The 9,897-nt window shown below is 45.4% G+C and overlaps 1 protein-coding gene across 2 annotated transcripts in view; it reads right to left on the minus strand.

Annotated features, from left to right (window-relative positions):
• The window catches only part of RAMP3 (receptor activity modifying protein 3), a 59,471-nt gene extending 51,413 nt beyond the window's left edge, over positions 1–8,058 (minus strand). The window contains exons 1-2 of one of the 2 annotated variants that reach the window (XM_082315936.1): positions 8,004–8,058; positions 4,988–5,056 (exon numbers count right to left, since the gene is read on the minus strand). Coding sequence is in view for 1 of the 2 variants with exons in the window: in XM_082315935.1 (XP_082172061.1) it covers positions 3,463–3,517 (55 nt within the window). In the remaining variant the exon portion in view is untranslated. Of the gene's footprint in view, positions 1–3,462; positions 3,589–4,987; positions 5,057–8,003 lie in introns of those variants that run through there. The other variant, XM_082315935.1, reaches the window with a different exon arrangement.
• Positions 8,059–9,897: the final 1,839 nt, after the last annotated feature.

The following is a 9,897-nucleotide window of genomic DNA, read 5'->3' on the forward strand; positions in this document are numbered from 1 at the left end:
TCTTCTTCCTTCCCACCTTCAATCTGGAGTTACCTTCAAACACAGAGCGCCATTCCTCCTGGCTGCTGGGACCAAGCCAGCTGCAGACGGCATTTGATGCTCTGCACTACCACCTGCGGTCCACTTGCAGTCACCACAGACAACTCAACTCCGACAGAAAATACTGCCGCTAGCCCTATCAAGTGCATGTACTACGAACCTGTCTCCTGTTGTCCCTGCAGACCTCAGGAAAAGGGCAACGCCTTCCCAAAAAAGGAATCAGGAGACACAAAAAGGGTGAAGGATGGTGGGAAGGACGTCTGGATCCAACAGCAAGTTGGAACAGAGGTTGCATTTACACTCGACGCTTTGCTTTCAGGATGGATGTTGACGGGGTCGGCTGACCTGTTTGCCTGGTGTTGAAAATCATGTCTTTAGAAAACGAAGCATCCTTTTGGTAGAGAAGTGTTTTTGTTAAAACTCTTTAGTTTTGTTTCAAAATCACATGTTCTGCTTTGCAAAGGTTTATTTGTTTTACACGCATACCCACCTGGGTCTATTAAATTCAGGACTCCCACAACAGTTTTCCCTTTCTTCGTTCCACCCTTTGCAGCTGCAGAACAGCATGATACATTCACAAGAAAATAATGGAAAAAAACTTAATTTGGTTTTCAAACTTTAACTCAATAAAATTGTTTTCATTTTTTTTTTTTTTTTCCTCATTAGAGTCCAAGCTCCCCAGGAGTTACGGACGCTGTGTTCCACGCAAGGGGAGCTCAGGACCTTACAGAATTCGGACTTTAATACACAGCCTTTTCATTATCGTCTGCAGAATGAAGCATGTTCTTTAAAACAGAAAGTAAGAACATGAGCCTGGAGCCAGGCTCTGTTCCCAGCTTTCCAACTGTCCGGTTGTTCACCTCTGGCCAAAATGCTAAGCTTCGCTAACCACTGTGAAACAGGATTATGAAACGCGAACAACTATAGACAGGCTTTGAAATCTGCACAGGAAAACTGCTCCACATAAGAATCATACCATCTCTCTCTATATGGATATACATACATATACTGAGAAAGATTCCTCTAGAATTTAAAAAAATATCCAGCTTTACTCCGGTAGCATCTTTCAACTCATATACAAATAGCGCCACTGAAATGCAGGCATTATGTAAAGGACGAAGGAGCAAATGTTTGGACAGGGATGCCAAAATGACAACTTGTGTAAAAAACCTACTTAGTCTGTTAAAAGTCTTGGTCAAGCCCTTAAGTTTCTCCTTGCCTCAGTTTCCATACATAGAAGTGGACAAAAGAATCTGGTATTATGGCAAATACATCACTATTTCTGAGGCGCTTAGATCCTGCGGTAAGTAGATATCTTCTAAGTACCTACAGCTCTGCTAAGCAAAGTACAGAGGATTTCACCTGACAGCTGGCGTTTCCAGCTCTGCATCTCACCCCATTCTGGATGTTATCAGCACTTCATAGGGGAAACAGTGCCTTTGTGACACCTCAGTTCACACATTCCTTCCCCCCAATACACACACCCCATACACACGCAGCAAATCCAACTTCTCCTATAATCACTGAGCTCCCAGCAAGCAAACACACTGCCTTTTTTGCCATCCTTGTTGAGGAGGGACAACATAGCAGATGGTTCTACATAGTGATAATGTTTCAAGAGCCCTAGGCAGAAAGATATGTAGAAAGCAGTGGTCTGAGGTTACAGAAGTACGGTCCAGGTCCCCACCCAGGCAGGCTTCACACTGAACTCAGTGAGAGCTAACACCGATGGAGCCTGGCAAGAGTTCTACCTTAATGAGACAGGTCACAGGCCTCTGGTTAATCAGAGGGAGGAGAGCGCATTCAGTTCAAGTAAAAATCCTTCCGCAATAACTGATATTAAAAGTGTGTTTGCATTACTCGAAGAACTTTCGTTTTCTACTACTTAAGGCTTTCCTCATTAAAAACCTCAATTTCACATCATAAAACTTTCAGGGCTTTTCCATAGGAAATTAGTCTGGTTTCATTAGTTCTTGATTATATCTATCCTTTCCAATTCCAAGAAAAAGTAACGCATTATCAGTTAACAGATATCCTTAAAATTTTTTTGTGTGTTATTCTATTAAGAAAGCAACTAGCACAGTCAAAAATGTCTAGCACAATTGATTTACCTGTGTCTCTCCACTGAAAAATGTTTTTCTGTAGTTTTCTGAGCTACAAGTACATTGTCCCTCACCCCACTCACTCTCTGCAAAGAAATCTCCAGTGAGCAATTTTGCTTTGTAAAAGTCACAGTAACATCAGGATGTCTCCCCATACAAAAAGATTACTGTCTGGTTCCCTAAGTTCAAGACTGCATAAACCCTTCACATGTCAAGACAGGTGCTGGCCATTTTTTTATTCCTTTTCAGCCGGGAAATAACAAAAAAATTGAGCAATCAAGGTAAGATTTTAGCAGTCCTCAAGCCACAGAGAATCAGCAAATTTACGCACTTGATGTCATTAATTTGACAGACCAGATCAAGACAATGCTACCGAACACTGTCAATATAACTATCCATTCATTTGTGAGTCTTTTCACAGAAAGATGTCCAGTGTTTACCAGCTTTGTATTTTGGAAGGGGCATGAAGTTAGCAAACTAAGTTATAAAGTCCTCAGATAAACCTTCTAATCATACGAGGCCTGATTTTCTTCTCCCCTATCTGCGACTCGTGGGGAGTTAACTACATCTCTGGGTTTACTGTTGAGTGAAGATCAGAACTGACTGCTCCCAGCAACTTTTGACCTGACTGGAACATGTTAAATCTCCGAGTCCTAAAACAAGCTACCTGACAAAGAACAAAACACAGCTTTTCTAGCAGTGGAGTTACTCCTATATTAAGTGAAAGAGCTGAAGGATACCTGCACTTTTACAACTGCCTGACTGTAACTCCACCACGGTGATGGGAATCAGCCCCTCGCCTGCAGCAGAAAGCCATCCTCAGCGGCCAAACCTGCCTCCCCACAATCGGATTTGGGATCCGAGCCGGGAAGCCTGACTAACGCCAGAAGCTGGCGATCGGTTTTGCTGGGGGGCCGTGTTTCGGGGCTCCCCCCGGGCGGGAGGGTCGCCGGCGGCGGGACGCGGGACGGGACCGGCGGCGCAGACGCTCCGCCCGGCCGCGCAGCCCGGCCCGCGATGCCGAAGCGCTCCGGCCGCGAAGCCGCCGCTCTGCTCGGGGCGGAGAGCCCGGGGGGAGCGCCGCAGCCCCCCCGGCCCGGCCCGGCCCGGCCCACCCGCAAGGCCCTGCCTGCTCTCCGGGCGGCCCCCGCAAGGCACCCCCGGCGAACCCCCCCCCCAAGGGATGCTCTTGCAAAGGGAGGGGGGAGCTCACACCTCTCCCGAACTTCGCCCCCACGCCCCGGCAAAAACCGCTGCCCGTGGGGGCCGCGCACACGCCGGAGGCTGCCGGGCCCCCCCCGGCCAGACCCCCTCCACTCACCCCACAGCAGCAGGACGGGGAGCTGCCGCCGGCGGCAGCAGCCGGGCGCCTCCATCCCGGCGCGGGCGGCGGCGAGGGGCCGCGGGGGACGGAGCCCGCATGGGGCGGCCGGTCCGCAGCCGCGCAGGGCCCAGACCCGCCTCAGCCCCCCCGCCGGGGAGGCTCCTCTTCATGCCTCGGCGGCCAGCCCCGGGCGGCGGCGGCGGGGGCGGGCGCGGAGGGGAGCGGCTCCCCCGCCCCCGGGGTGCTCCCGGCGCCGGGGGGGGGGGGGGGCGGGCTGCACCGGGGGGATGGGGGTGTGCATTTGGGAGCGTGCGTGCGCGTGTGTGCGCGTGTGTGCGCGGGCGAGTGTGCCTCTGCATGCGCGTGCACGTGTGCGAGTGCGCGCCGCTGCGCGTGTGAGCGTGCACGTGTGTGTGTGTGTGTGTGTGTGCAGGCAAGGGCAGCCGTGCCCCCAGGCCCCCCAAAAGCCACGGCAAGAGGGGTGCCGCTCCCATCCCACGGGGCCGGGCGGGTGTCTGGGGGGGAAGGACCCTCCCCTCCGTGGGGCAGATTCTGGTCCCAAGTGTCCGAGGGGCTCAGGGGCCCCTTGCCCCCTGTCCTGGGAGCCGGAGCAGCCTCTCCTCTCCTGCCACCACATCCTGGCAGCGGGGGCGAGGGTGAGGGGCTGGAGGGCCACCTGTGTTAGCCCACCTGCAGCCCATTCAGTTTGGCTTGCAGGGCACCCACACGTTAGCACGCTTAATACTTACAGCTGAACATGGGCAGCGAGCTGGCCTAACGCCACCGAGCGCCAGAGCAGAGCAGCCAGGAGCTCTAGGAAAATGCTTAATGTATTTTTATGTTGCCATTTCATCTCTGCGTGGCTCTGTTCAGAGAATGGTACGGCTCCTCATTTTCATCAATATTTAAAGGCTGTGTTCCTGGAGCTCTCTCTCTAGGAAATTAGCATCTCCAGCAAGAAACACCAGACCGAGAAGCTGCTGAAGAAGCCTCTTCTTAGCTAAAAATAATTGTACTGCTCAGTAATACAGAGCCAGAGTGTGTTTCTAGGTAAATGGACACTCCACCTCAGTAACTGCCTTTCAGTAGAAGCTCAACTCACTGCCATTTTTAAAGGTCAAATGTACCATAAAACTTCAAATTTCAGAAAGATTTGCATGCCATACATAAGAACATAGGGTACTTTTATATATCAGTCAGGTTGTTCCCGTTGACTTTGCACACTTGCATAGCACAGTGCTCTCAAACACTTTTGGAGAGTGGGACCCCAACGCAGCCGCAGAACTACCCATTGCACGTGCCTCCAAAAGCAAACTCTGCCTGATTTATGCTGTTATCCACACTGAAGGAAATGGAAAACTTGGGAAACCAGAGAGAAGGCTGGGAATCCACAGCGTTGACATAGCTCTGGAGACATTTAAGTGTGTCGGTTATAATGAACCTCCTATCATTTGCATGCCACCTTTTCCTCTTAGCTGAAAGCAAACCTTGTAAAATACCATAAACCATAAATAAACCATACCTCAGGGAGGTCATCCTTCAGCGGAGGGGCTGCCGCTTCTGCTTTGCAAGGAGTGTTTGCAAGCTGCCCCTGCCAGAAGGAACAACAGTGAAGTGACAAGCGTGAAGGTGCATACACTGCAGACTTGCTCTAACATCCTTCCTACCAGTAAGATCTTGATATCCCTCATAAAATCTGTTACTGGCAATATCTAAAGTTACAATTAGTATTTTCAAGAATTTGGACCGATCTTCAGGAGGATTAGGACGTATTGTGCTTTATATGCAATACTACACATTAAAAAATATACAATATATTATACAATATACAGTACACAGACAGCATTTTTGACACATAGGATATGGAGATAATGCTGATAATTTTCCTTTACATCTTTTGTATTTGTTTTCCTCACCTGTTTCAGACAAGAAACTGGCAAATTTTGTAAGTGAACATTACTGCTTTCAACTAGCAAGGTTCAGCAAGCACTTCCCATTTTATACTTGCAGCAGATAGTATGAAGGTGCAAATGGTATCCTTGAGGGAGAACAATAGCTAAAATTTATAGGCAAATGCACTAGCGTGTTGTATTGAATGACAAGCCAACTATGCTAGGTGATCTCTTCAGCAACGTGATCTAAAATGAGTAAGTCTGATTCACAGGTGTATCTGAACAAAACTGTCATAGCGTTAGAACCATCAGCAAGAGGCAACTTGGGCTGTTTGAAGGTTTTCCTGAAGACTGCTTCTCCCCCTCTATTGCAGTAAGGCCAACAAATTTACTTCGGAAAGGCTGTGAACCTTTTTATTCTACAAAGCTGCCTTAGCATCACGCCTCTACGCCAGCAGCAGCAATCTGATTCACCTTCAGATAAGAGACGCCATAAATTCCCTTTGCTGTGCAGAGCTCTGAGTCCCATCCCTGTCAACATGCTGTAACGATAACCCCAAAACCATAGTCTCTTGTAATTTCCGAACAGGCAGCCTCCAGAAGTCACACGAACCCCTTTTCAGGTACCCTGCAGAGGGTGCTGCAATCACATTACTTCAGGCATTGCTTTAAAATACTTAAATCTGCTAATAAGCCACTGACTAAAAAACAATGATAGCAATAGGCAGGTAGGGAGTTGTTTCAGTATGGAAATTTCCCAAGGAGTCTGAGATGAGAAAAGATGGAAGGAGTCAAGTCATCCAAGAGAGGTATTACCGTGAGCGCTAGGGTGTTCAGGGCAGTGCGGGATAAGGTAATAAACTCTCCTGCTCCAGAGGTTAAATTCACCCAACAGAAACTAAAAAATGTTTTAAAAAGTAATAAAATAATTAAAAAAAAAAAAGAAAACAAAACAAAGTGAAGGCATTACACTATGGAAAGCAACATTGCCTTTCCTTTTTGCCTCAAGTATTGGCCCGGATAGAGTGGCCGCTTGCCTGTGCGGAGAGACCTTGCCCAGTGTTGGACGGAAAGTCTTCTCCTCTTCCTGGCACAGCAATTTTGTATAAAAAATACATTAAGATTTTAAGACCCTGTTTTAATGGGATTGCTTGCTAGAGTGAGGTTTGAAAAAGTAGGTTCGGTTCATCTGTGGTTTTAAACTAAAGTAGGTCATCTTTCCCATTCAGTGCTCCTAGGAGCATGCCGCTCCAGAAATTTAAAAAACTAAAAGGCATCTGCAGGTCATTAAAATAATTTCCTCCTTTATATTCTGCTTGCATAATTCCACACAAGTCTTTTCTCCTGTCTTTTTACCATGAATATAGAAAACGTACAAACATGCTAAAAAAAAACCCATAGTGAATAAAATGGCTTCTTCCTGTGACTCAAAGGCCACACTGTGGTATATTGACTGCACATAAATGCCAAAGTGATTTTAAGTCAGTTGAATTTGATGAGCTGAAACTCTTTATGCCTGTATTTCCTGAACCGAAGGGGGAGAAAAAAAGGACATTTTTGTATGTAAAGATCTTCATTTTTTTACGTAAGAGCAGACACGGGTTAGGGGAGCACACAAATATTTTGCCAGCCTTCTAAAACTGCATTTTTTAAGGCACATGTGAATATCCTCTGTGATTTCAGCAGGGTTCCCGTGTTCAGATCGAAGCGTCTAAGCAGTGTGTACATGTTCCAATCTGCACTCAATTTCAGAGGTGCTGAGCTGTGAGCATGAAGCACCTCTAAGACCATTTTATTTTTGATACCCAGCTATGACATGACAGCCTTTCCCCTGGCACAACACGCAGGCTTTCTTTGAAGGAACCGGAACATTCAATTACTTTGCTTCCATACTGGTTTCTAGGATGGAAAACTCGACAAGGGACGTGAGCACGAATCTGTAAGAGCTGGGATGTCTCACTGATTCCCAGATGTTTTTCTCTTATCAAAAGGAGCATCCCAGGGCGGCTGGTGACTGCATGTCATACGTGTCGTGATCTTCTCTTCCTGTTGCGCACGGCTATTCTTCTTTTTGCACATCAGGCAGAAGCTTTAGCGCAACAGAAAGTCTTTGTAATTTGGCTCAGGCATGGGAAACAAATCATGCCTTCATTTTTAACGTAAACATTAGCAAAATGTGCACAACGCTCTATTCCTTCTAGACTAAATAAAGCCAAAATTAATTTATGGGTTTTTAAACACTTCACTGTCAGTTACATTCTAGAGGCCCTGAAGTTTTACTCAGAAAATGCATTTATTTTTTCATAACAGGCTGTCTGAGCAGCTTGGGAAATGCCAGCAAGGGAATATGTAGACTGTCTCCATACATGGTTGTGTCTCTGAGAAATAACTCAGTTGGAAAATCAGGGAGAAAGGTACAAGAAGAGAGATGAAAACACACATATTTTTTTTTTCTTTTTAGAAATAATAATGCTGTTACAATTTCTCTTGATATAAAATCTTACAGAGCTGAAGTCTGGAATCTTACAGGATCGAGACATCAATACTCTTGCAGCCATCTGAGGGAATATTCAATTTATAACCCTTGATATTCAGCTGACTCTGCAGAGATTGGTGAAGCAGCACACAGTACGAACGTAAACCTACCTGCGACAGAAAGCAGCAAAGCCTATTTGAGTTCAGTCTGAGGCCAGGATTTCTGACTCCACACGTGGACTCTGATCAGTGCAATTATGAACCAGCCAGCATCTCCTTAGCATGAAAACAGACTAATTGTCCTTCTTAGGCACATGGAAGACTGGCTTTAGGGCTGAGCAAGACAGATCCTAGGACATTTCTTAGGCGGGAAATTCCATAAATTTCCATTCCATGGAAAAATGCAGCACTATATGAAATGGAAAATATCGTAAATAAATGGTTATTTGGAAGCACAAAATGACTTCGATATATAACATTTCTAATTTTCTCTAGTCCTAATGCCTCCTCTAGTTCTCATTCTAAAGTAAAATAGAAAATTTTGAAAACCTCATGGTTTCATTAAGGCTGAGTTCAACTTACTATTACATTCACACTGTTAGATTTCTATCATAATAAGTCATCCTATTTTAATCTTGTCATCTTTACAGCCCCAAGGCAACCCCAGTTCATGCACAGATCCCTTACACCTCTTTCCACAGACACATCTCACAGCATTTGCTAAAAATGCTTGCATAAGATGTGAACACAGGCACAAAGATTGCCTCATGGTGTTTTACTTGTCCAGTTTCCCTTGCAGCGCGATGGTGCAGAGCTCCAGCTTCTATTATTCGAGGACAAGACCCAGGGAGCTTCCCCAGTGTCATACATTCTCTTTACAAGTACTGCCTCCCTTTCCCCGGATCGAGAAACGATGCACAGTAAATACTTTTGCTTCTTAATGGGAAATTTGGAGAAAATCTGTTGGCAGTGTGCCTAAAGCACATCCCTGATCGTCACTGCCATTGAAAAAGGGGAAGGGAGGAAAGAAAGATGACGTGTCAGAGACACATCATTGCTCGCGTTTTCCATCACTGTCATAGATCTTTCCAGGGATCTCAAATGTATCCATTCATGAGGGTTTTTTCACCCTTTGAGCACGTACTTTCATAAGCCTCGGGATTCCCTCCAAATGGCTTCAATAAAGGAGACCAATTATTTCCCTCACATAGCAATGAGGCTACTGTTTGCATTTACAAGTGCATCAATTAAAGCTGTAAGCAAGTTTACTGCACTTACAGAAAAGACGGCATCTGCTCGGGGTCTGCTGATGCCAAGCGACAGAGAGTAGCTCAGTGTGACAAGTGACCGTAACTCTCATTTGAGAAAATAATGTGTCTCAAGCATCTGGAGCAGCACAAAAATAAGAGCAGGACATGGGTGGGAACAATGAGTTGAAGATTTATCTTGGTAGTACTTGCTATCTTCAGTCTACATCAAACAGCAGCGTATGCTGCTGAAACAGCTGTGCTCAATCTCTGATTCACTGAGAATTAACCTACACTTTAAGGAAATTCCAGCTATTATTAAAAGTAAAGTTTGTGTTTATGGATTAGTTAACATGAAATAATATCTATCCTCAAATAAAAATATAAAATATAGAAGAAAGGAAGGAAGATTCTCTTTTCAAATGTTCATTGTTTATGAAGGTTTTATTCTTCATAATTACCTTTAGCAGAATATCTAGCCCTTCATAGTTAGTTGATTTGCTGTAAAAATCTCTCACTGTTTTTAACTCTAGTAGTATAATGTTACTGCATCTCATGAAAGTATCAGTGAAATCTTACACAGGATCTTTTCTTACCGTTGCTCCTTTGTGTTTTCAACTTAGAAAAGATCAGAAGCAACAAAATGAGAGAGCAATAGTTCCCATAACAAGTTAAATTTACCAGACACTAAATTGTTCCATGGAAAGGAAGTAAACAACTAATATACATGAGCACAAATACCTTAAATAACTTAGATTAACTGAGATAGGCAGCTATTTTGTTGGTAGATACAGATGTAAAATATTCCAAAGGCGAGC

This window comes from Platalea leucorodia (assembly GCF_965183815.1).
Source record: "Platalea leucorodia genome assembly, chromosome: 1".
Classification (NCBI taxonomy): Eukaryota; Metazoa; Chordata; class Aves; order Pelecaniformes; family Threskiornithidae; genus Platalea; species Platalea leucorodia.